Consider the following 27657-nt stretch of genomic DNA (forward strand, 5'->3'; position numbering starts at 1 on the left):
TATTAAGGTGACAGAAGTTTCAAAAGTTTTATGTGTGGGTTGAGCAATATGTATATAGATTTAATATGCATAAAAAGAAATATTAAATTTTTTCAAGTCTGCTTTTGTCTGGGTGAGTTTATTAAGTGGGTTATTTGTTGTAAATTTTAGTCGATTTTTGGTGCCGAATTCAATACAAGATGGCGGCCCCCATATACAAAAAGTTCAAATAGGCAGAATTTTAAAATATTTTATTTACAGTTGTGCAAGATGATATTCTTCAAAATGAGGGGAGGTAAACCAGTGTGGATCACCCCATTTAACCAGGACAGTGGTAAACGTTAACACTATCGTCTATGGAAAATCAATTGGTTCTGCGGTCCCTACAACATATCATTTCACAACGCGTCCTTCTACAACATATCATTGCACAACGCATGCTTCTACAACATATCATTTCAAAACGCATCCTTCTACAACATATCATTTCACAACGCATGCTTCTACAACATATCATTTCACAACACATCCATCTACAACATATCATTTCACAACACATCCATCTACAACATATCATTTCCCAACGCATGCTTCTACAACATATCATTTCAAAACGCATCCTTCTACAACATATCATTTCACAACACATCCATCTACAACATATCATTTCACAACGCATCCATCTACAACATATCATTTCACAACACATCCATCTACAACATATCATTTCCCAACGCATGCTTCTACAACATATCATTTCAAAACGCATCCTTCTACAACATATCATTTCACAACACATCCATCTACAACATATCATTTCACAACACATCCATCTACAACATATCATTTCACAACGCATCCTTCTACAACATATCATTGCACAACGCATCCATCTACGACATATCATTTCACAACGCATCCTTCAACAACATATCATTTCACAACGCATCCATCTACAACATATCATTTCACAACGCATCCTTCAACAACATATAATTTCACAACGCATCCATCTACAACATATTATTTCACACCGCATGCTTCTACAACATATCATTTCACAACGCATGCTTCTACAACATATCATTTCACAACGCATGCTTCTACAACATATCATTTCACAACACATGCTTCTACAACATATCATTTCACAACGCATCATTCTACAACATATCATTTCACAACGCATGCTTCTACAACATATCATTTCACAACGCATCCGTCTACAACATATCATTTCACAACGCATCCGTCTACAACATATCATTTCACAACGCATCCTTCTACAACATATCATTTCACAACGCATCCATCTACAACATATCATTTCACAACGCATCCATCTACAACATATTATTTCACAACGCATGCTTCTACAACATATCATTTCACAACGCATGCTTCTACAATGCATCCTTTCAAAGCGTATATTCCAACAATGCTTCACAACACATCTTCCCACAAGAAACCCGTTCGGAATGCATTCTCCCTCTACCAGCACTCTTTCAACGTATCTTTCGACAAAACATTCTGGCATTCTGGCACTACGAATCATACACCTATCCTCCGCCAACGTATCCCTTACAATCTCCTCAGTGATAATGGTTATATGCAGACATGTTGTAAATCTCTAATATATTACATGCCGATTTAGAATTAAATCGTTTTTACATGTACATATGATTACCTCTGTGCCGTTTAGTACAAATACTCATATGTTATACATTCATTCATTATACTGCATTCTGTTCAGAGTCATAGTTCTGAACAGAATTTTTTTTATTCCTTTTGATATATTCATTGTTTGTATTTGTCCTTTAAATTATTTCATGTAGTTTCTCAATCAATGGAACAGCAAACAGCCAATATAGGCCAGCTATTTGCATCGTTATAATTGTCACAATTGTAATGACGCTACGACCATATTTCCAGGGTCCATTGTCCCATAAACTCAGACATGATTTAGGATGCTTTACAATGTAACACTGCAGAGCAAATGCCTTTATTATAAGTATTCTCATCAATTATTAATTTGGTATATCATATTGTTTATTTTAGATGATGTCCTATTGACTGTTATCATAGAAACCGTTATACCACGAACGTTGTCAGTTCATTAAACATTCTCTAGCAACTGTATATGTTGTAAATAAATACTGTTCACATTTAAAACATGCTCTCAACTCCTCTCCTATCGGCGTGTAATGGTCGCATAGCGTCACACCATTACGTGAACCTAGAGCGTTTTATATATCCCCTACTTCAGAGAAGAGGAAAAATTCGACCTTGGACTTCATCTAAAAAATAACACTAGAATAAAATCGATACCACCTTATGTACTGTAAATCTGGAGGCCGATTCATTTTAAAAAAATCAAAAATACATTTGAATTAGAGAAAGTAACATGTTATTTAGCTAGATGCATCAATGACTGTTAACGGTATTAACATACAAACTTATATTTAACAACTTATTGCACTTTCTCTCTATAACCCAACCAAGTCTATGTGACATTTATATCAGCTATGAATCTTGTAAATAGGATAATCATTCTATGAGATTGATTCTTAATAATAAAAAATATGGATACCAACTCTATCGTTACAAACTCAACATGAACCACTGCGGAGAGCAGTTTGATGATTAAGTAAACATTGGTAGATAATAAAAAAGCGGCAAATAATCTATTGAGCATTTTATCTATCTCAATAGAATTCCCATTTTTTATTTTTTTTATAGAATAACTTAACAAATAAATTAATTAATAAATAAAATAGAATAATTAAAATATACTTCAGTCTAGCCCACATAAAACCCTACCTAACGCATATAGCGTTCATGAATAACATAGCCAACGTCATTATTATGATGTCAGACTTGTACTGGCTGGTACCTTAAATCCTCCCTCTGAAATGATGGTTCTAAATTAAATGCTGACATCTAAAACAATTATTAGCTTTTATATAAGATCAAAGCATTCAAAAGATGTAAATATAAGTATCGAACTGCTTTTAGTTGGCATTCTAAGTCGATCTGACTGCAAATTGATGACATGAAGCACTCGACTATTCCGGTCGACTTGTATTTGAAATTCACCAGTCTAATGCTTATATTTTTGATACTACCATATTTATTACATGTATAAGAACATTGTTGGTCCTTGGTTTTAACGAGCATCAAAGACATGAATAAAGCCTTGCTCTACGTCATACCTTTCTATGATTGCTAACAATATACATATAGCAATAATCTACTACCAAAAGCTTGAAATAACACATCATGTTGATGTACAAAAAATAAAAACGAAATTGATTAACGTGTTCACGTGGAATTGGAGTCATTATAAATATTAATTACCCTTGTAATGGAAAATACTGTCAACAAGTATCCCGTCACGTCCCCCAGTGATATTTGTGTACGAAGTCTAAATATAGTTTCACAATTAGCACGGATTGATGAGGTTTTTTCCTATAATTAGAGCTAGTTTGGATAGATATCCGGGTAATCGCTACCAATTTAGTTTACCGCTTAACCTTTTCACCGCTGTATACTATTATGGACTCGTTCGTAGCAGTGCATGGTAGAGTCTAATAAAGTTACATAGGGCTGTAAGGGTTAACGTTTGTGTAACGATCGGTTCAGCATTCAAAGGCGTTTCTCGATAGCTAGTTACGTTCTCAGTTGGTGCTGCACATTTCTGTAACGTTGTGAATACCTCTGTGTGATCAGCATTGCCTGGAAACGGCAAAACAAATGGTTTTCTAAAATATTAATGTAGCCTAATAGAAACCTTTTACAAAAGCACTCAACTTCAAAAACAAGAATAACAACATTATTTGCATGTCAGGAATAAATCCTTCATACAATTAAAACAAGATTTGTGTCATTTCCCGGCAGTTGGATAACGTGTATATAATATAGGTGGTACGGGAATGCATCTCATAGTTGAGAAAATGTTGTCAATCGACGTGTGTACAGCGCATGAAGTTGTTCTTGACACTGGTTTGTTTTTCTGATAAAAATACGCTATCGAGTATTTTATCATACGTTTCTGATAAAAGGCTAAAGAAGGCAAAGTTTGTCTAGTATTTCAGATGTAACTTCGTTATATGGGTGTTTGTCGAATGTTTTTGATGTAACATCGATATATTGTTGTTTCTCCGATGTTTCGATGTAACTGGGCTGTATGGTTGTTTGTCTGATATTTCGATGTAACTGGGCTGTATGGTTGTTTCTCCAATGTTTCGATGTAACTGGGCTGTATGGTTGTTTGTCTGATGTTTCGATGTAACTGGGCTGTATGGTTGTTTGTCTTATGTTTCGATGTAGCTGGGCTGTATGGTTGTTTTTCTGATGTTTCGATGTAACTGGGCTGTATGGTTATTTGTCCGATGTTGCGATGTAACTAGGCTGCATGGTTGTTTCTCCAATGTTTCGATGTAACTGGACTGTATGGTTGTTTGTCTTATGTTTCGATGTAACTGGGCTGTATGGTTGTTTGTCTTTTGTTTCGATGTTACTGGGCTGTATGGTTGTTTCTCCAATGTTTCGATGTAACTGGGCTGTATGGTTGTTTGTCTGATGTTTCGATGTAACTGGGCTGTATGGTTGTTTGTCTTATGTTTCGATGTAACTAGGCTGTATGGTTGTTTGTCCGATGTTTCGATGTAACTGGGCTGTATGGTTGTTTGTCTGATGTTTCGATGTAACTGGGCTGTATGGTTGTTTGTCTGATGTTTCACATGCTCTTTATGATTGCCTTCTGGTGTTCAATATGTAACTACGTTATCAAATATGTTGTTTATTATTTTTCTAACTACGCTATCTGATTTAAAACACTGAAATCAACCGAAAAGGAAAATCAAATTTTCCTGAAATGTTGTAAGCCTGTTGTAACTGATGTGTTATTATCGGAAAGAACAAATATATTCTCTAGACACTTTCACAATAACGTCAGTTTAAGTTCGATACAAGATGAACACTTATATCGATGGATGTTTGCTCTTACCGGTTTGTTAGAGCACAGGGGGAACACTGGTGACCTAAATTCCAAATGATAAACGACCCTTCAGGGGATTGATGACCCAAATCTGCTTCGATACAAAAGACAACCCTTAATGATTCCATATAAAAGATTGATATATGGTTGATTCATTGCATGATTGGATGTGAGTATATTCGGTGATCTGGTCCGTCGCATCGCCCTATAAATGTATTTCCCGTTATACCTGTTGGCTACTACAAGTCCCGGTCTGCACTAGTATACACAACTGGCCACTCCCATCACGTGGATCTGAGTACACAGCTGGCCTTTATGAGTAGCCCTGGCCTGGGATACTCCATAACGTATAACCATAGCACGTACTGCCAAAGTTATATAACGTCTGCCCTACTTCACTTCTGGTTCACATGAATGTTCATTGTTTACAATAAATAACAGTCCGTTTTATGTGGTATCAGATGCGTTTGATTAACTGCGTTGGTCAGTTCTATTACAAGCATTGTTCCAGAAATAACACCAAGCAATGCTCTAAACCTATATCATAACGATACTGTTGTGCACCGACATTTCCATCGTATACCTGTTATATCTAAGGAGCTAGATTATTAAATCAATTGGCAAAGAAAATAACATGTACAAGCCATGGCCTTCAAAACCGACCAATTAGAGCAAAGGACATAAACTCCGACCAATCAGGACAAAGGACATAAAGTCATGTATATGATGTTGATGGCCTTGATGGCAATAAATTACAACAAATAACACAAAAAAAGGCGTAATAGTACGGCCCAGAAACTGACCATCATAACAAAGGACATGCCATATGCTAAATGCACTAGTCTTAATGAAGAACAAATGAACATGATAAGGACTTAATATCGACCAACCGCATCAAAGAACACACCAAGGACTCAATGACCGCATTTGAAACAATGACAGCAAAGAACACACCAAGGACTCATTGACCGCATTTGAAACAATGATTGCAAAGAACACAACACATAAATGCAGTTTTAACGATAAAGGAATAACGGCAGTAAAGAATGCAATACGTATGTGAAACCCAATGCTGATCAATAAAAACTCAATAGAGCGCTATATGGCTAGACAATAATACGGTGATGTATGGCTAGACCATAAATACAATGATGTATGGTTAGACAATAACTACTCCGTTTTGTATTTCAAAGCGATAGTCCCACTTTATTTTCTCATCGCTAGCACGTGGATAAAATCAAGAGGCCACCGCAGATGGACTCGATATTTTATCTACGTGTGAGCGACGAGAAAATTGTTAGAATGACAAACACTGAACATACTGTATGATAAACTATTTATCATCTATATATTACTACCTTGTATATTTCTCCATTTAAAAAACTCAACTAAACACCATGTTTTCCAAGCTCAATGGTCAACGATCGCGATCGCCTGTGACAAACGTAAATGGACAGAAGTTTTGCGCGGAGGAATATGAACCTTAAAACTACGTAAAAAAATAATATTTTAAAAACAATCCTATCGTCATTAGCTTTAACATATGCACATTTATACCTGAAATGGTGGTGTTCTTCTCACAATATTTTTCCATAACTTTGTATTGATATGTTTATGACGGACTATTTTCTTACTTGGATGACTTTTGTGTGGACACTTTTTCCGGTTTCGGACGTCATGTGGCGCGAACAGACGTTCTTTTTGAGAAAATACGTTCCCAAGTGCTGGGGAATTGGAAAATCAGTTCTCAAGTTCTTCTCAAGTTCTTCTCAAGTCGTTCTCAATTGCTTCTCATACTTACAATCAGTGATAATAAAAATACCATGCAACGGTAGGTGGTACAAAGTAGTGTATAGATGATAATTAATCTTCTCTATGGACAGTGACTGATATGGGGTCTGGTTTTTGTACTTGCCTCACAAAGTTAAGCTGTGCTGAAAACAACGGAACTCCGGTAGAATATATTATCGTCGTACGTATTTTTTTATTCTTTTTTAAAGGGCCTAGAATCGTATTTACTTCAAGCAAGATACACTGATGGCACTTGATTAATTTCTGGTTAAGAGACGATATTGATCAAATGGTAGTAACAAAACCCGGGCCTGTCAGGAAAGATCAGTGTCAGAACTTTCTATGATATTTCTTTGCCACGAAGATGCGTTGCAAACACAATATAAAAGATCATATATAAGCAAGTTTTAAAACGCCACCATAACAAAAAACAGAAAAGAAAAAGACAAGAATACAACAGAAGAAAAGATGCTGATTACTAAAGGACCAAATTGATTGTACCATGTAGCTTGTAATTATAAATGTGGCCTGTTATGACTCATTCAAGCTGCTTAGAGTACACACATCGATTAGAGGGGATCGATGAAGCCTAAAGGGAGTAAGGTTCGGTTAAGCTTCACAAAATGTCGGCATATTCCGAATATTTTGTTCTGTCAGATGTACACATTTAAATAGCGGGTAATCAGTTGTTCGAATAAACGTTCTAGGGAGTATGTTACTCGGATACATTTAATTTCTGTATTATTAAACCCCAATGGTATGTATATGTCCGATGGACTGTCACACCCTGAACCATGTTCGGGGAAGGTCAGGTCAGCGCAGTACCTTCATCTCGCAGCCGGAGTCGTGTGTAAATTGATGTTAGTCTGTAGCACATCAGCACAGTCATTTCTTAACTCTGGAGAAAAAATTAGATGAACGAATTTCTCGAAATATGTTTTATTTCAAAACAAAACATAACCAATACACTCGAGTATCATATGATAGCCCTTGTATGGCTACAACGTCATTGGGAATTAAAAGTACCTCCGTTAAGGTTAATCACAAGATAGTCACCAACAAAACGATGTCTCAGAACACGTGGCGAATGCTATAACTGATATGAAGTCATACAGAAGGTGATGGTCACTAACGAATAGGATGTTAAACATCACGTAGTGATTACTATAACGGATTTGGCTTCGTAGTCACTAACGGTTACAACGTCGTTATGCACGTGTTGATCATTGACACAAGGATTGTAAACAGAATCCCTCAGACACAGTAACGCAACTTGGATATTATGTTAGTAAGGAATTGAATTCCATACCATCATGAATATCAGAAAACCCCAGTCCAGTCTTTGTGCTTATGTTTAAAACAGCCAGAAAGCGTTACGTTATCAGTTTGAGCGGGTTTTTTCGGTTCACGATAAATTAGAAACTGTTGAACCACATCGTTTAACAACAATTTTTCCCCTGACATTTTTGTCAGGCGACGTTAATAGTAAAGTAATGGATCCGCGTTTACACCAAAAGTACTAAAGTAGGGCAGGAAAACCAGAAAAGAATGTCTTACAGATAACAGTCACGTGTAATAGATCTTGCTGTTGTGTTTTGTAAAACAATATTTTGAGCTGGTATGATAACGTATAGCCAGTAAAACAGAAACGTTAATAGAAGAGAAGAAGATAATGGTCAAAAGGTAAATGATGACCTATGACATGTGACTTCATTGATAAGGGTTAAACAAATGTATATAAATTGTATGAAAAATACATCGTCGATAGAGGAGGAAGAGGAGGAATAGCTTTTGTCACAGAACAAACTTACATATGGAAGATCATTTTGTTAAAGTTATTAAATCAGGTCAAATTAGGTCAAATAAGAGTGCACATGTTTTTTAATATATTGAAAGTAAATCACATGATTTAAGCCGTTAAAATAACATCTACCCATAGAAACGTCTTACACTACTGACAACGTCATCTAGCATCACAACATCATCCACCCTAGACAATGTCATTTACCATCTCAACATCATCCAGCATCACAACGTCATCCATCATTCACAACGTTATCCATCATCACAACGTCATCCATCATTCACAACGTCATTCATCATTCCAACGTCATCCAACATTCACAACGTCATCTGCCATGACAACGTCATCAACCATCACAACGTCATTCACCATTCACAACGTCATCCACCATCACAACGTCTTCCAACCTTCACAACGTCATCCACTATCACAACGTCATCCACCATTACAACGTCATCAATCATTCACAACGTCATGCACTATCGTAATGTCATCAACCCTTCACAACGTCACTCATCATCACGACTTGTGTCTTTCAGATTTCTCCCAATAATTTAGTCACATATAAGTTAGCAGTCTAGTCTGACAACGGATGTAATCGGTTGAAATACATCACGGAATACCATGGCTGGTTTAGGAGCACTTTGGACTTAGTCCGAGACTGGTTGAAAAAGTGCGTTGCCATATAAACACCTCTAGGAAATCATTTAGGGGTCAAACGGAACACAATGACAGCAATAAGAATGTGATTGGACGGTCACCATGGTGATGTATTGTCATAGCAATAACAGTTTGCGAGACAAAGAACCTCACACTGAATAAGGAGACTCGATTATGGATTAAAGATTCGATAAATTGGAATGACCTGCCGTCAAAAGTACAATAGAGATGCTGCTAGTAGACCTGTCACTTGGAAATGTTGATGTCCGAATCTGTTCATCTGATAAAAGACAATTGTAAAGAAAAATCAATTTAATACGGTTGTGAGGGAATATCACATCTGAAAACAAGACATGATTAAATTAAGAATGAGCAATGCACCAGGCCCCGAAGGGATCTGACTTGAAATGAGGCGCGGTGGGATAAAACGTGTCGTGGTGAATTCATCAACAAAACACAACAACTGCCTGATATACATCCACTAGACATTTCTGTATTTACTTTGGTCCTCAAAGCATAGTTGTCTTACAATGCAGTTCTCAGTATAGTCTTCAAAGAGTTCTAAAGACAGTTTGTAATTAGGTGTAAGGTGGGAAAGACTAAGGTTAAATCATGAAAATACTATAACATGGCCACCGTTCAACACCAGGAAAACGATCCCGTATGAAATTAGTGGTGTACTTTGGATCATCTCCACGATGACTACGTTTCCCAGTGACAGATTAGCAGGTACTTGTCAATAAGATGCTGGTAGGAGCTTCTTGTCTTCATCCTCGATATCCCGATCGATCTGCTCTTCAATTTGTGGCAGAAATTAGACTTGCTTCATCGCATAGCAATCGCAAACCCTCAAGAACCGCGCCTTACAGAACCAACACAACAACATTTGTAAAGAAAATCTATATGGTATTTTTATAAGATTAATACATTGGCTGTTGCTACAACTAACTAGTTTATGTATGTTTCTATACCCATATGTCGTCCAATATGAGGAGGGTAAATTGTCTTAAAGGACCATTACCTGCATTTATTATACTGCTGAAATACATGTTTTGTACAGAAAAATCAATGGTTCTCATAAAAATCATTTACTGTGGCTGCATGACAATGTGCCAATCATGGTACGGGGCAACGGGATATCAATATAAAAAAACTTGATTGATCTGTTTAAGTACCAGTATGCAAATATGTCCATTTACATCATGTCTTGATAGTGACCACACTTTTCTTTTCAATTCAAAATGTTACTTGACATAACTTTGCTGTGGCAAAGATTTATGTGTACAGTGTGCAAATCGTGATCTGAACAGCGGCAAGAAACAGGAAGCAAAACCAGTTGCACCGGAGGGGTTTACAGTATAATGTACTTCACCACATGTGGTGCCCACGAGAATATTTCCCATCCAAAATATGTAGGTCATGAAAGGTCTGGGAGGCAATGAAGAAGAATTGAAAATTGGTTAGCAATAAATTCTCAAACAAGGAAATATTTTCATGATAATGATGATGGTGATAGCAAAAATTCCTCAAATGTATTTAACTCCCCATACAATACTGGTTTGGTGGTTTGAGCAATCCTTTCCAGTCAACCAAGATACCAAAACTGACTGTTTTTTTATAATGTTACTCAACTATAAAAGGATCCGGCATGTATAATTTCTCCGTCATTGATTGCCGTCTTTGTTCCACCAAATTCCACAAAAACTGATCATGCGAACGCGATGTAATTCGTGTGCATTCTTTTTAAATTCTTGTTATCAATCTGATGAAAAGAGGTTTCATTGTTATCGGTAGCAATATATGTTAAAAGCTTCACTTTATTGTTATAGATAAAAAGGGCCAATATACGACCAGAGGTGATTTAGATAAAGCATGATGTATGGTGTTGTACAATGAAGAGAGGTTAGTATTACTTTACAGAGCAATGCTGGTAAATCAAAGTACTCCATTTGTTCAATTTATTTAAAATCCACGTTTGATTCGACTACGTTCAGTAAGAGTACAACAACATGTTTGAAATCTGTCTGTTAGGCATGGTTTTAAAAGTATGGAAAATAGTTTATGAATGCTTTCGCTGCAAGTATGTGCAAGGTAAATCTGCATCAAAGCCCTTACTTAATGCAATAATAATGAAAGTATAGTTCTGTGATGGGTCGATATATCGTTGTAAGAAACGATCGATGTTGTGTAGCTACAGTTCACTGAAATTGTTCTTCTAGCCGAATAAGTGTTTGCGTAATAATATTTACATATTAATTTGCAGGGACTATTGTCAGCTTTTATGACTCTCTACTTGTACTTGATATGGATGTAATCGAATTGGGGTTTTTTTTGTATTTATATTCTTATTCAAATCTAGATATTCAAATGTGATCAAACGCCAAATAGAATCAACCCATTCGTTCAACAAATTCATAAACATGTTAGACTGATAACACGATATTTACATACAGTAATCGTTGCGACAAATCACCACTTCCATGTCGAGATCTTATAGTCATCCCGAGGGATTCAAATACACATGCGTTCACCTTATGATATATTATAGATAATGTTTCCATGATTAATTTACTCGCAGTTTGTGTAAATATTTGATCAACTTGATATAACGGGCTAATTGAAACATGCTGATTATCTTTGAATATAAACCTGTATCGTGAGAAGTAGCCTACAGAGGCTTGTTTGTGGTGTTAATTTAGCCTGACGGAAAGACGTGCTTTGTTTGTTTCCTATCGTATTTATTGCAGTGGGGCCAAAACTGTTTGCACATCTCTGCAGTGTTTAGTTAGTCTTGTTAAACATAATGTACAGTGGTGAGTGGAATTGAAGTGAGACAGAACTTTTTATGGCACGTTATTCTGTGTCGGTATCTATGGCGTGTATTGAGTCATGTTAAACATAATGTACAGTGGTGAGTGGAATTATGTGAGTCAGAACTGTTCATGGCGCGTTATTCTGTGTCGGTATCTGTGGCGTTTATTGAGTCATGTTTAACATAGTGTACAGTGGTGAGTGGAATTAGGTGAGACAGGACTGTTCATGGCGCGTTATTCTGTGTCGGTATCTGTGGCGTTTATTGTGTCATGTTATACATAATGTACAGTGGTGAGAGGAATTATGTGAGACAGGACTGTTCATGGCGAGTTATTCTGTGTCGGTATCTGGGGCGTTTATTGAGTCATGTTAAACATAATGTACAGTGGTGAGTGGAATTGAAGTGAGACAGAACTTTTCATGGCACGTTATTCTGTGTCGGTATCTATGGCGTTTATTGAGTCATGTTAAACAAAATGTACAGTGGTGAGTGGAATTATGTGAGACAGAACTGTTCATGGCGCGATATTCTGTGTCGGTATCTGTGGCGTTTATTGAGTCATGTTAAACATAATGTACAGTGGTGAGTGGTATTGTAGTGGGACATAGCTGATCGTGGCACGTTATTCGTTGTCGGTATCTGTGGTGTTAATTGAGCCAAGTTAAATACAGTGTACATGGGTTAGGGAATTGATATTGGATAAAACGGCAAACAACATTCTTGTTGTGTTACCTAATAATATCGGGGTCATTATGACAGTCATCTTGTCACTTTCTCGTATAACAATGGTATCATCGATTAAAATCCAGGTTGATGAAATTTATGGAAATGTTGTATGGTCGCCATCATGAGCCCGCATAGAAATATACTATGTGAAGGTCGATGTTTTCGATTGTGATTATTACTGTGTCTTGCGGTTTTGTTATTCTCATTTAGAGGACGTAACTTTACTTGGTTTCGACTTAGAATTACATGGCGGTGTCATCGATGAAACAGAAGACGCTTACCATTCAGGAACACATGGTCTTGTTATATTTGTACTTTTCGATTGTCTCCGTGTAAAACGTTCCTTTGGTCATATTTTGCCCTAGTTTCGACACATGAGATACATGTCTTGTTTCTGGTGATGTAACATTGATGGTACCCAAGAATATTAATTATTCAGTACATGTCTTTGACTTGTCTAGTGAACATCGATATACTGTTACAGGATATGCCACCCCAAAAGCACGCAACACACAAGGGATAGATCACGGCCAAAACTACAGATGCTAAGTCATGATGTATGTATCTGTCTGCAGAGTATAACTACAGGACACACGAGTTTGACTGACTGCTGGCACGTCGTATCGAAATGTACTCCAACTGCCTTAACGTCAGGAGAGCAGTAACTTCGATCTACGGTACACTGACTTAGCTTTCCTTATCTATGATTCGGATGGTTAAAGAAGACCTAACATGGCTCTGTGTCGTTGAAAGCAATATCAATTATTAATATTTATAATAATATTCATCATTTCCCTATAAGAATACCATACCTTTGTGAACCTATATGAACTTATATAACACTGTGCAATAATACACGCTAGCATTCGGGCCAACAAAATAAATATAGCATAATTGTTGTAAAATAGATAAAGTTTGTTTATATGAAAACATGGCTCGGAATTGTGCAGTTTCACAATCCCCAGGCACAAATGTTACTTCAGTTTTATCGATATCACATACGGCTCTTTCCAGTATAAAGCATCTATTATTGAGACAATGTCGCCGAATTCCTTTGATCACAGCCTAAGAAAACAAACTCTATCTTTAAAAGTAGGGCAGAAAAGATAACGTTAATATATGATAGGTGACGTCCTAAAACTGTAACAGCAATTCAATTTTGACGATCGTAAATTGCCTTATCTACGAGTGGTGTTGGTGACCTTCATATCTGTTCTTTGAGTATTTATCGTCGGCTTTTCATTGTGTCAATATCCAGATAACAGTTCTTATTAGCACCAACTCATCATAACCTGAGGTCATCACATGGTCTGAGTAATTGCATTGTTATGGAGATGCACAGAACAATTCATTACATCTGTCCTAGAATACAGTGTTTAAAGCAGTGTCCTCTTTACCAAACGGAAAACTAAATCTTCTTCAATACATAAATGTTGCAATTCAATTGAATGTTATGAAAATTGTGAATTTTAATTATTGAACACAATATTCCTTCATCTATATTCTGCGTATAAAGTTTGACAAATATTAAAATATTCCGAATAATTGTTGTTCAATGTTTGTAAAATTGTCGTTAAGCTTACCAACATGTGAGTAGCTCTGTTTAAGATTCCTACACGGTGTCCTATATTTAAAACACTGTCTCAGATTCCTACCAGGTATACTGTTGTTTTTGTTGGCTACATGCAGGTGTGCAGACATGATCAAGATACATACATTGTGGATCTTAGGTAATGATAAATGTTCATCAAGTAACACGAACAGCATGTTACATAACATGGACACGATACATGTAAAACAACATGTTTTGTATAACAAGAATTTGCATAAAGTGACAGTGGAACAGTGTTATATTATGGTGTAAGAGAGTAGGGCACACACACATTTGGTTTAGATATAAACAGCAGACCAGTGCGTACTGGAGTGTAGTATAGCTGATACTTACAGTCGAGGGCGTATTTGGCTATATCGCTGCCATCAATCGCAATAATGACGGTCTTTCCCTCCGTTTTACTGGTACTCTCAGAAGCCATGGTGGCACTCTCGCTTGTAGAATTTCACTGGATATTAAACAATGAGATAGCTTTCAATGTGTCTCACACTGTGTCTCACACTCTACTATTAAAATCCGTAAACATATCACGTGCCCGGCTTATCCCTGTTTGAACTTTTGACCTTACAAAGTAAATAGATTCATAGATGTGTCTATAACGTAACAGTGGTACATATCTCGGTAGATAACGCGTACTATGTAGATCGTGAAGAAGTAGACGCTGACTGGACACCCGTCACAACTATCTGGACTAGATATACATTTTACTGTAGAGATACTGCTGAAGTATGTATGGACACACACAGGTATTCACCACAGGAGTAACGCCGAGCCTCCCGCCTCCAATCAATACTCACACAGCAGCCGCTCATCCCGGACTGGCGGTCTGCACCCAATGCATAGGATTAGGAATTGTTGTCAAATCCTAAATTCTAATTACCCTCACGCAATCTAAAAATATCAGCTAACCATTGAATCAATTACTTCATAGAGCTAATCATAGAGTTGTTTTTGTAAATTATTAATAAAAAAAAATGCCATTTGATAATTAGGAAAAAATACCTCAGAAAAAGAAAAAAAATATTACTGATATATCTATTTATTATCGGAGGTATGCGGAAAGTGCAGTGGAAAACACACTTTTTTTTATATTGAAGGTTGCATTGAGCCAGACATGCGTCAGCGGACTTTGTTGAAGTATTTTTAATTTATTTCCTTTATCGAATTCACACCGAAGTGAGTACGTGCTCTGGCGTATGTCAAAACATGTGAAAATAGTTGTGCAAGAATAAATCCTCCTGGGTATATTTTAGTTTCCTGCATTTCATAATTGATTTTCCGTTAAACAGTGTGCGCAGAAATTAATCACACAATCAAATGACAAGTCAAATTACCCAAAGATGTGAATCACGATTGGCGATGTGATTGTCCTTTTTTTTTTTCCTTTTCAGCTACTCACCTGACATTTACTGTACACAGTCGTCATTGTTTTACTCAATATATGTCATGGTAATTAAAATAGACATCTCTTAGAATTGGAAAGGACAGCTTATAACCAGATTAAAAACTAACGACATTAAGACTTTTTGCAGCGTGGCTGATACAACAACATCAATTTTAATTTATTTCCTTGTGTCAAGACGATTACATTTGACTTAACGCGCTATTGTATCTAATGACATTGTGTGCAGTTACAGACATGGACAAGGGAGGTAATAACGACAAGGTCCATGAAGGGCAAAGTTTTTTTCCGCGGGTGAGGCGGAATAAAGTCATTTGTTTTAAAAGAAAAATAAATTTATAATTTTCCGCGCGCCCAATTTGGATTTTTTTTAGAATACCGACGAAACCAAACCTATTTGATTATGGCGTCTTTCTCCTCACCATTGGTGTGTTTATAAACACGTTTCACGCTGTTGATATGATGAACATTATAACTGTGTCTGCTATATTTCACAGTTGACTTGATGCGACGTTTGACAAAATTGCAATTTATCAAACTCTGAGTGTTAAATTTGACCCTTGACACAGTTATTATGATTACAACAAGTACAACTGTGTTTGTTACATTTGAACGAATGCTTCAAGTATATAAAGACAATGAACACATATATAAATGTAGCTGTGTCTAGTGCACTGGACTGAGAGAATAAATCGAATGTGTGTGTGTTTTATTTGACATTTGACCTAATGCGTCATTCATGTAATGACAGGTAATTATTATACTGTGTTACATTTGGCAATTTATTCGTGTGCCATTGATATGATGAGTGTTCAATTTGACTGTATGCATCGTTTGTAACAACATACAGATGTTATGTTTGACTTTAAATATCAGTATTCTAATGGCAATGTATACTTCGCTGAGTATTAAAATTCAATGTTTCATATTTATTTCGTCTCCATTTTTGTATGATGTATTATGTATTTGTCCTTCACCTTGTTGAAGTGTCCTACAACATTTTCGATGCTTTCCTTTTTTTATCGAATATGATTTTTAATTTAGTACTGGTTTGTTGGTACCATGGCAACAGTTTCCGTATCTGGCTTGTTTGAATATTGTCGTGCATATTTATTCAAGTAAGCTTTAAGATTATTATTTATAAAACATACGTGCACGTTTTTGCCGCCCTATACTCTATGGTCTGAAGCTATACTATTCTGTTCGCGATCAGACATCCCTCATTCTCGAACTGACACGCTGCGTTGTAATCGAAATACATTGTTTCATGGAAATATCTTTGGTCTTTTTATCGTGGTCATTACTTAAATTGCTCTGGACATGGTCTTTACACTGTGGTCATTACTGTTACAATATAGTTTGACCTTTTGTCGGATACTGATCGTATTGATGATAGGTCTGTATACACTAAGATAATTAGACAATGTCCGGTTAGTTTGCGAAGCGGTTTGTTTGTTAAGCACGTCAGTGTGTAGAAATTCTATCTACGTATACGTTTGTAACAGACGGACGGCATAGAATGCCGTAAAGCGCCCGAATGATCACTGGTATCAATACCAATACACTTGATGCATTGGATCTGGTAATAGCTATATCCTATCACACACCCATCCATCCTCCACCAAACGAGGGATATTCCTATGACCATGCTTGTATTGCCCCTACTGTACCGAGAACTAATAAACCTCTGTCTATGGTCAATATCAATACGTTATATATAGAACCATATGAAAGCACTGGATGTGTCCGCATATGAGTGTCGTAATGGTAATAACCAGCATTTTTTGTCGGTCAAGGTGATGTCTGATCACAATATATCACCCTAAATTGTTCTGATGCCTAATTTCCCTCAGTTTTATGTACATTGCCTAGAGGTTCAGTCAAGGTCACTGTTATTGGAAGTATGTTATTGTTATGTTTTATTATCAACACCGACATGAAACTCTAACAAGAGTCTATGCCCATTTTATTGCCGTACTGTTGTTATCGTTTCTGATAACAAGCAGTCATGGCTGTTGGCCACTTGATCACTTCTCTCAAGTGAGGATTTTCAATACAAGATGTAGTCTTAAATTTGTAACCAACCCCCGACCCCCAAGTTTCCCCAAAGTTACTTTTTCTTCTTCATTAAACCCATTTCGTTGATGCAGATAGATACATTGATGTTTTATTAATACAGTTGAATTTGATACGAATCAAAAGATAAAGTAATACGAATATTGACGTCTGTGTTTTAGATGTAAGGTTAGTTGATTAGATCTTCTAAAAGGCCGAGGAAACATACAGGGTTAAGATGAGCTTCATATACAAAAATCGAAGTAGAACAAAACCACACATACCATCAATAGTGTAAGATGAAGTGATTCCATATGAAAACGTATACTGCCTTCTTGAAATTCTGTCAAAAACGGCACAGAAAAACAATCAATATGAAAATAATATGTATATTATAGTTTCGGTGTGTAGATCCTATATAAAAACAAGATGAAAAATGTTGTATCTTTTTGCTGATCAACGATAACAATATCTTGACACTTTTGTATTTGTAACTGTGGCTGAAACTGTGTTTCGATTGTAAAAAGTAGAGAAGACTGCAATGTAACAACTAAGCAAAAGAAAGTTAATAATTGTGACATTAAACCCGCATACTTGCCATACAGTTTGTTAGAGAGGACTAGGGTAAACAAACTGTGTGAAAATATCATGAAACCATGTCATTACGATACCAACAATTCGGGGTGTTGTTTTTTCTACACCCAAAAGCAGATAAATTCAAATAGTCTTTTATCGTGGTCATTACTCAGATTGCTTTGAACATGGTCTTTACCCTGTGGTCGTTAAAACTTTATTTTGACCTTTTGTCCAGCATCGATCGTATTGATGATAGGGTGTTATCCTGTATACACTACGATCAAAGCGCGTCAGTGTGTAGAAATCTTATCTACGTGCACGCTTGTAACAAACGGACAGCAGACAATGCCATAAAGCGCCCGAATGATCATTGGTATGAATAATGATGCCCATGGTGCAGTGGATCTGGTGATAACTTTAACGTATCACACTCTCATCTATACCACCAAAGGAAGGATATTCCTATGATCATGCAAGTAGTAAATTGACCCTGCTGTTTCCCCCCTTATATGGTCAATATCAATAAACCATGTGGAAACACTTACACTCCGACTGTGTCCACGTATGGATATCATCTTGATGATGACGAGCAATTCCGATTGGTCATTGCGACTTCTCATCACAAGTTGTCATGCTGTATTGTTCTTACTTTCTAATTTATATCAGTTATAATGTATGTACAATGACAACAATACGATATAAAATACTGCTTTTATGATGTTTTATTCCAAAGCCACCCATGCCGACATGAAGTACTAATAGTCAGTGTCAATTTTATCCTTATAGTTTTGTTTACGTTCCCAATGTTATTTAAATGCTCCAAGGCTCGCGTGATTAGCTAGATTTTAATTCAGTATTCTCTGTTCGATTTGTTAACCTGGTATACGTATTCACACTCAAAACCACCGAAAATGGTATAACATAGGCCACGTATATGCCAAAACTAAAACAACCCATGTCATTCTCTAGAAAAAGCAGTTTTCAGATTTTGCAGTCTTCGTTAATCACATTCATGACAATTTTCTGCGCATTTCCTATCATTTCGCCAACGCATTTACAGAGCTTGTCCTTACCATCAGTATCAAACATAAGGCTATGAAACCGGGTAGTCCACACTACTCTTCCATTCCCTTAAACGTGTTTATGTTCAATCTTATGTCTTATCATTATGATTAAGTTTCCTTTTTTCAACACATTAGTAAATAAGCGATTAAATATTGTAATTATCATGTTTATTTCATGTAGAAATGTACTTATGTGTTTTATATGAACTGTGAGAAGCCTAAGGGGCCCCAACTCCGGATGTCTTATTAGCTGGGACAAATAAAAGATCAATTTTTAAAAGAGGAAAAAAAGAGCAGAAGATACCTCTATGTACGAAGGCCAACGAGCAACGTGGCTCTAAGAAATAAAAGACATCGTTTAGTGCCTATTATATATCATCGAAATACTCCGTGGCATCACGTGAGAAGATAAGACCAATAACTCTGTACACCATGTACATCGCAAGAAAAACATCGTATCTTCTGTACGGTTAACTTGAATATGGATCTTCTCAACAGGTCGCCCCTAACACACATCCTTTAGAGGCATGCAAGGGAATGTGATCAAACCGTTCAAACGGTATGTTACGGAGGCAGCTTGAGTGAAAATGCGGAGAAAGATCAAAATCAGTATCAGATAAAACAAAACAAAAACGAAGGGAATGCACTCCACATGGCGGACAGGTCTTTCTGTGATGATCGTAGGAAGGAGTGCCACTAGAGTATAGGTCTACACAGTTATCACATACATTCTAGTTCATCACAACATTGGCGCAATATATCCCCTCCAAAAACGGACAGAGGCCAACCATGACGTTTAAATAAAATGAAAAAAATAGCTCACCGCCGCAAGGAAATTGAGTCAGGGAAGGCGCATTGTCCTTGAGCTAGCTACTATTCATTTTCCTAACTATTTCCAAATAAAAAAAACCAATCCAGCCGGGACAGATTTGTCTGGTAACAGAGGTATGAAGCGTCCCTGAGACAATTCTAACCTTAACGTCAGGCACTGTTATAATGTGTGACGAGAATATCGGATTCAACTCTCAAAGGTACTGTATAGACAGTCGTTTTAAAGAAACGTAAAAGCAAGCATGCCATATTGTGACATGGTACGCTGACATACCATGTGGACTTCGCATTGTGACCGCGACAATCTTATCTTGACCCCTACTAAAGTTGACTCCCTCTCTCAAGTCCATTGGAGCATTTCCCTCTCTCCAGTCTTTTGGAACCTCCCCCTAAATTACCTGTGCAGGTCCGTTTTCTAAAAATTCATTGTACATACCTTATTTACTATTCATGATCCCGTTCCACTCTTGTACATGTATTATAAAGCACGTGCGACAATTAAATCTAACTTCTAATCTAACTTTCCCCTACCAAAACAACAATACTTATATTACCATATGGTAATGACAGTTTCCCACGTCTGGTTTGGGGGGTTCACACTTTCGTTCCTATCTCTATGTCATCCATGACGGACCTGGTCGCCACTAGATGGAGTCCTATAGCATTATTTTCAATTCAACAGCCCCCTGTCAGTCACTGCACGGTGTTATCCAAATCCAAAGATTTGCCTCCCCCTTACTTTCCTGTGCAAGTCCCTTTATCAAAACTCATAGTACATATCTTATTAACTTTTTATGATCCTGTACCACCCCTTGTTCAATTCAACAGCCCCCTTGTCAGTCACTGCACGGTGTTACCTAAATCCCAAGATTTTACCTCGAATGTATTTTTGACCAAAGTGCTTCTCTCTATTGATGTCCACTATCTTGCATGTTATAAGATGGTTCCATTCTTTATCATTACTATTAATACCAATGGGTATTGGTTATTTGATATGTTTGATCAAATTTTAATCAACACGATTAGCTGTTGACCATATAAAATACCATACTATAGTTGTGACTAGCAGTGGTGGTCACAGTCCGATATGATTTTACATTGCAGATAGTTCAGCCACGTGCATACATAACATTCTCTGGTAGTTTATTCCACGCTATCACCGTTCGCTGCAAGAACCAATTCTTTGCCTTTATAACTTGATTTATACTATTGGTGATAAAGTTTTAGAGGCTGGTTCCAATCGGGAGATTGGTCGACACCGTCATTCTTTGTCATAAACTCTGTGTAGTAACTTGTATACTTGTATCATATCTCCCGTTTCGTGATCCGATAGAATTGGCAATATCTTATAGTCTTTCAGATAATACAAGATATTTGTGTTCTAATAACGTTTCTCTGCGCCTATTCGATATTTAAATGTGTTTTATGTTATATTGGAATCAATGGGACTTGTGCAGGGAAGATGTAGTTCTCGATAAAAAATGTTGTGTATCCATATTTTCGTTCATGATAGCTTTCATGGAATTTGCCTTTTTTTTCAAAATGTTACTTGTAGAACAGACATGCTGAATTCCGATGATGGAAATCGCAAGAGGTGACCAATGTCGAGGTCCTTGCAGAATCGGGCTGTTTTTGGTACTTCCGCTTAAGGGATAGCGAAGAAACTAAACATCTGCTGATTCATAGCAGCGCTTGGGATCTCCATCTGTTTCTTTTCTCTCTTTTATCCACACTTTGTTACGTAAGAGTCTCCGTAGGCGGCCGTCACCATATAACCTTAGCTTTTCAAAGGAGTAAAACTTTAACATAGCATCCCCAAATAATCACTTCCTTCATGCATACACACATAGTGTACTTGTAGGAAGTTGCATAATCAAGTACCATTTGATCGGAAATTTTCGAAATGATAAGAGGTTGTCACATGACTGTTTAATACCATACCCTAGAATGGCCCGAACTACAATGTACCTGAATCAGCAAGCTCAAGGACCAATTAAAGGCACGCCAGCCTGATAAAGGTAGACCAGTACCATACATGTAATGTTAACACTTTGTCTTCTCATTCAGATAATTCTTTGTCCAGTTGACGATCATATTGCATCTTCCTGATGCTTTTATTTATGAAGAAGCCTTGTGTATGTCAGGGTGTCAAAACCCTTTCACAGTGTTACAAAAAAATGTAACAACATATATATATTAATCAATAGGCAGTAGTAAATGCTATCAGAACGTTCTGTACCGCTACACATACCCCAGAGATGAGTTTTGACGTCCGCGTTGATTGGCATCTGACGTATAAATGTATTAGGTCACACGATAAAACCGTGAGCACCAGGTTCTATGATAATACTTAACAGAATGTTTGATATTTGACAGCAAGATTCAGCAATGAAGCTAACAAATGTGGCGTTTATCTATCATCTCAGACTTGAGATAAAAAGGCACAAAGAGGATGTTTCCTTCGTGTCTTTCCAGCACAGTAATGGTACTTCATGCGGTGATTGTAACAATATCGGAATCAAGAATAGGCCGTGATTCATCACATTTCAATTTTTTTTATTCAAAATCTACGTGAATATTTTATCGTCCATACACAATAGATTCGTTTCTCTTTGACTAGAGAACTGTACGTTGATTGACGAACCTAAAAATGCACATAACAGTATAATTAACGCGAAGATATAGAAATACGACATTGATATGCACGCTTGGGATTTACTAACCAACATTAAAGTGAAAGAATCTATTCTAACTTAAACAATGTTAACTTTGGAAAAAAATATCTCATGTATTTCAGCTCGGTTAGATACATATCAGACAGAACATGCTGATGTACGTTCTGTATCTATTGTGGTAGATTCAAATCATTCCAGGGAAAATGTAACTGACGTAATGTGTTGGAAGATTTATCTGCATAACAAAACCAAAAACCACTTCAAAGACAGCAATCGCATTGGAAAGGTGATGACTCTAGGACACTAGACTCTTTTTCTCACGCGAGAGGTGATATTCACGAGAGAAACGGGACTTCCACTGAAACAGGCTTTTCAAACTTCCCTGACGGTAATATTCTTTCCTATCGATTTCCATATTGTGTAAGTAAAAATAATTGGACATCAGTGCTTTTATTAAAAACATAATATCATCCATTTCCGTGATATATACCCCTACATACGCCATTTTAGCCTGCCTGTATACTGGAAAAAGAGAAGAACGTTTTATACTGCAGCTCAAAATGTGCCGTGGCGTTCAAAAGGTTCATCATTTATTGATAGCGAAAGAAATCTCGAATTGATCGAGTAATATTGAAGAATATTCTATATATATGGTTATTGTAAAACCAAGTAGACGTTTTGTTTCATGTGTGATTTAATACATGCTACTTGAACTGGTGGGCTTTTTTGTTACACAATGTACGTTATTGTTATACTCACTTAGTGCACTGGAATACGATTTTTCTGTCCACTTTATTTTGCACCGTTGTGTAAGGTGTTCTTTACCTCAGTACAAGATAGACACTATGTCGCGATCAAACGAGTGTCTCCGTCTCGATGAAATATTGATTCAAACCCAGATGTATTGTTCCTGTAATTTTGTATATTGAGTATTCTAGACATTCAAGAGGGACTCTATTGATCGTATACAGTGTTTCAGTCCATAATTTCAAAATTGCAGTAATTTAGTTTCATTTTCTCTAGTGAGACATTTTGCCTTAAATGAACCAATGCATTGCTCGTTAGAATGCCTCGCTCTGATGATATATGACGCTCGCTCGTGTAAGATTAGAATTGTTTGCTTAAATAACATGTTTAACAGTAAACTGATCTAGCACGTCGGGAAAATTCTAAAGCAGCATTTCTTTTTAAGAAATAATTTTAAAGTCGATCTTGAACATTTTCTACAACCATATGATACTATCTGGTTTGAATTTTAGTCAAAATGTCGAAAAATCATGATTTAAAGTACTTTCAGTAATGGCGTATCATGAACGTTGACTTTAAACACTTTCATTCAAACCTTTTCAAAGAATTTCAAGACATGTTTGAGATCTTATGAAGTGAAAGCTATAAAAATTTCTTTCGCCAAATTATAGGTCAAATCAAAACAATGTCAAGTCCCCAAAGCGAGAGCAGTGGTAGTTAAAACAAGGCACATTAAGGAGCACAATTAGAAACATCGACCTTCACATCACTCAAAAATTAGCGTAACTCCCTATGAGATCCTGTTTGCGACCATCTTTTGAAACGCTGTTTGGTAAATGTAACACGTTTCCACAACAAAGACTGTATTGTCGACACGTTTTGTTTTCAGCCGAAAAACCTTGTGAGACAAAAGATGTTTCCAAAAGTGAGTAATTTTTTCATCCGTGCATGAAAATATTTGGCCATGCTCTGGCAAACAAGAAATGATTAAGTTATTATAATGCACATCTAAGCCGGAGCTCAGAAACCCAGAAGAGGATGTTTTGACTATCTCTATATCATCATATATTTTCTAAATAGTCATTACGGACAAGCGTGTAACCGCTTTGATACATATAGTACATAACAAAATCATTTGAAAAATAGCAAAACAACAAATATACAAAGAAACTGCAATAGTGAATAATACATGAGGCCAGGCCCACACTCATCAGTTCAAGTGACTGTTTTGTGTATAAGCACGAGTCAAGACAGACAGACATTCTGTATTTCCTCTGATAAGAGATTACATGGTCTTGTCGTTTTTAACAATTTCAACAACTTACAGCATGGACACTACATATTTACACAGTTTCTTACTGTAATTTTTAAACTATGCTCAAGAGCTGCTCTGGAGAAGTATGTTCATTTCTGTGAACATCCAAGCAAGTTTGTCACTTATAGCAACCATCAGTTGTCCCATTCTCCATCGTCCAATCAAACATCGTTCCTTCCACCAAGAATGAATGAACATTTTTCGTCTTCCTCTAGCATATCGTATTGTACATATTTTTTTCAACGCTTATGAGATTAACTATTTGTTCCAGCAATATGTCTCTACTTTTGAATAATGTGGGACATTGAATAATGAAATGTTTAACGTCACAATTCACAACTTGTTTTTGCACAGTTTACACCTCACATTTTGGAATTCAGTCCTGTAGGAAAGCTTGATTAATTAACAAATTTTCGACGTGCTTTTAGGAAACTTCAACATTAGAGACCATAAGGGAGTGAGTCCAATATATTGATGAACTGCCCTATAATATAACAGATCGGGACGATTTCTGCACATTTTACACCATACAGTTTCCACTGAAACTCTCTACAACATGCACCAGAGAACACAAACTCGAAAAAGAATGTCTCGATGTTAAATTTCACCATTGTATGGAGAATGTCTACGATGAAGCTCACGTTTTGAAACGATTGTGAGGTGAACATGAATGTACATAAGCGAATAATAAATAGAAATTTCCAGACAAAAGATAATTTTGCATTACACAGTTTGTTCCAAAGGTACAGTTTCCTGATTTCTACATCAGACCATTAATCATCAGGTAAGTCAATAGCTCTGGAAGTAATGGCCGATGACGAAATTTTCTCAAAACCCTCGCATCTTCGTGCAGCATACCACATGTTTCTGTTTAACATATCAATTGACTTCTGCGTAGCATTTGCCCAAAGTTCACATCCGTATATAACACCTGGTATGATAATTGCTTTAATGAGTTGCGCACTTTTGAGAGGATGCAATCCGCCTGGATGGATACCCACACTCATCAGACTGTTAAGGTTCCTTCTACCTTTGTCGCACGCGCTTTCTATGCCGACATCAGCTTTAAGGTTTGAAAAAAAAGTAATTCCCGCGTAAACTTTTGTATCGGTCCATTCGATAATCGCGCCTCCAAGAAAACATATAGCTGATGGGTTATTGACGATTCGTCATTTATATGAAAATTCCATCGGCAAAGATTTAGCAGAGTTGTTCCGCTTCATCCAGAGCACGTGCGAGACCGTTTATCATAACGAGGAATAGCCAGGCTGATAAAGTCCTCCCTTGACCGACCCCTTGCTTAACTGGATAGGCTTTTACTAATTTTGCCGTCATATATAGTACACGCGAGGTCACGTATTGAAACGAGTTTTGTAGTATTCGCCAAAATTTACCATTAAAACTGAGTCTGTACACCTTATCTATAGTCCGTCTATCCATACACTGTTAAATGCTTTAGCATTGTCCAAGAAGGCAGCAAATACCTTTGACCTATTTTCGATGTAATGACATATCGACTCCTTGACAGTGAATGCTGCCATAATACTTCCACATTCCGCTCTAAACCCCTGTTGTAGTCTATGCGGAAACTGCATTTCAGCACATAGAACTGTTAACCTCTGATATCTAACTTTGAATTTGAATAATATTTGCAGAACTGGTGTCAACGTGATGACTCTATAATTGTTTTTGTTCAATTTGTCTTTATTGCCACCTTTGAATAATGTTTTTACTATACATTTTTTTAAATGTACTGGGTATTCCTCCTTTGTCAGTATTTGATTGAAGGGTATAAAGATCGCGTCCAGCAGACTTTTACCACCGTAACGAATATGTTTTGACGACTATATCATCATGTCCTCCCGCTTTACCATTTTTCATACTTTTGATCGCTTTCGCAGTTCCACTTATTGAAATAGCTCAATCGCAAATACCATCACTATTTGCAAAGCTTCTGACGAACATTTCGTGATTATCTAACTGTATCTTAGTCCGATGACTATCATCAAAATTGGTTTGCTCAGACGGTAGCTAGAGCTAACTTACTATAGAGCTCAAACCACACATTCCTTAGTTCATCTGAATCGCGGATGATTTCATTGTCAACCTTATTTTCTGAACAACTGTAACCATTACACTTTCTTGCCCGAACAACCTTATAGCATGTACCTATATCAACTACAGCTGGTTCCTGCAGATGGTCGAGTTGCTGTTCGTATAGCTCCCTTGCTTCTGTTAATGCTTTACGAAAGATGGTTTTTGAACCCTTATATCATCATGTCCTCCCGCTTTACCATTTTTCATACTTTTGATCGCTTTCGCAGTTCCACTTATTGAAATAGCTCGATCGCAAATACCATCGCTATTTGCAAAGCTTCTGACGAACATTTAATGAATATCTAACTGTATCTTAGCCCGGTGACTATCATCAAAATTGGTTTGCTCAGACGGTAGCTAGAACTAACTTACTATAGAGCTCAAACCAAACATTCCTTAGTTCATCTGAATTGCGAATGATTTCATTGTCAACCTTATTTTCTGAACAACTGTAACTATTACAGTTTCTTGCCCGAACAACCTTATAGAATGTACCTATATCAACTACA

The 27657-nt window shown here is 36.8% G+C and overlaps 1 protein-coding gene across 1 annotated transcript in view; it reads right to left on the reverse strand.

Moving 5' to 3' along the window:
* The window catches only part of LOC110456518 (universal stress protein in QAH/OAS sulfhydrylase 3'region-like), a 38318-nt gene extending 23152 nt beyond the window's left edge, over nucleotides 1–15166 (reverse strand). Inside the window, exon 1 of the mRNA XM_021507311.1 lies at nucleotides 14720–15166. Within this exon, the coding sequence (XP_021362986.1) occupies nucleotides 14720–14807 (88 nt within the window). The 5' untranslated portion in view covers nucleotides 14808–15166. The remainder of the gene's footprint in view (nucleotides 1–14719) is intronic.
* Nucleotides 15167–27657: the final 12491 nt, after the last annotated feature.

Source organism: Mizuhopecten yessoensis, unplaced genomic scaffold (assembly GCF_002113885.1).
Source record: "Mizuhopecten yessoensis strain PY_sf001 unplaced genomic scaffold, ASM211388v2 scaffold8777, whole genome shotgun sequence".
Classification (NCBI taxonomy): domain Eukaryota; kingdom Metazoa; phylum Mollusca; class Bivalvia; order Pectinida; family Pectinidae; genus Mizuhopecten; species Mizuhopecten yessoensis.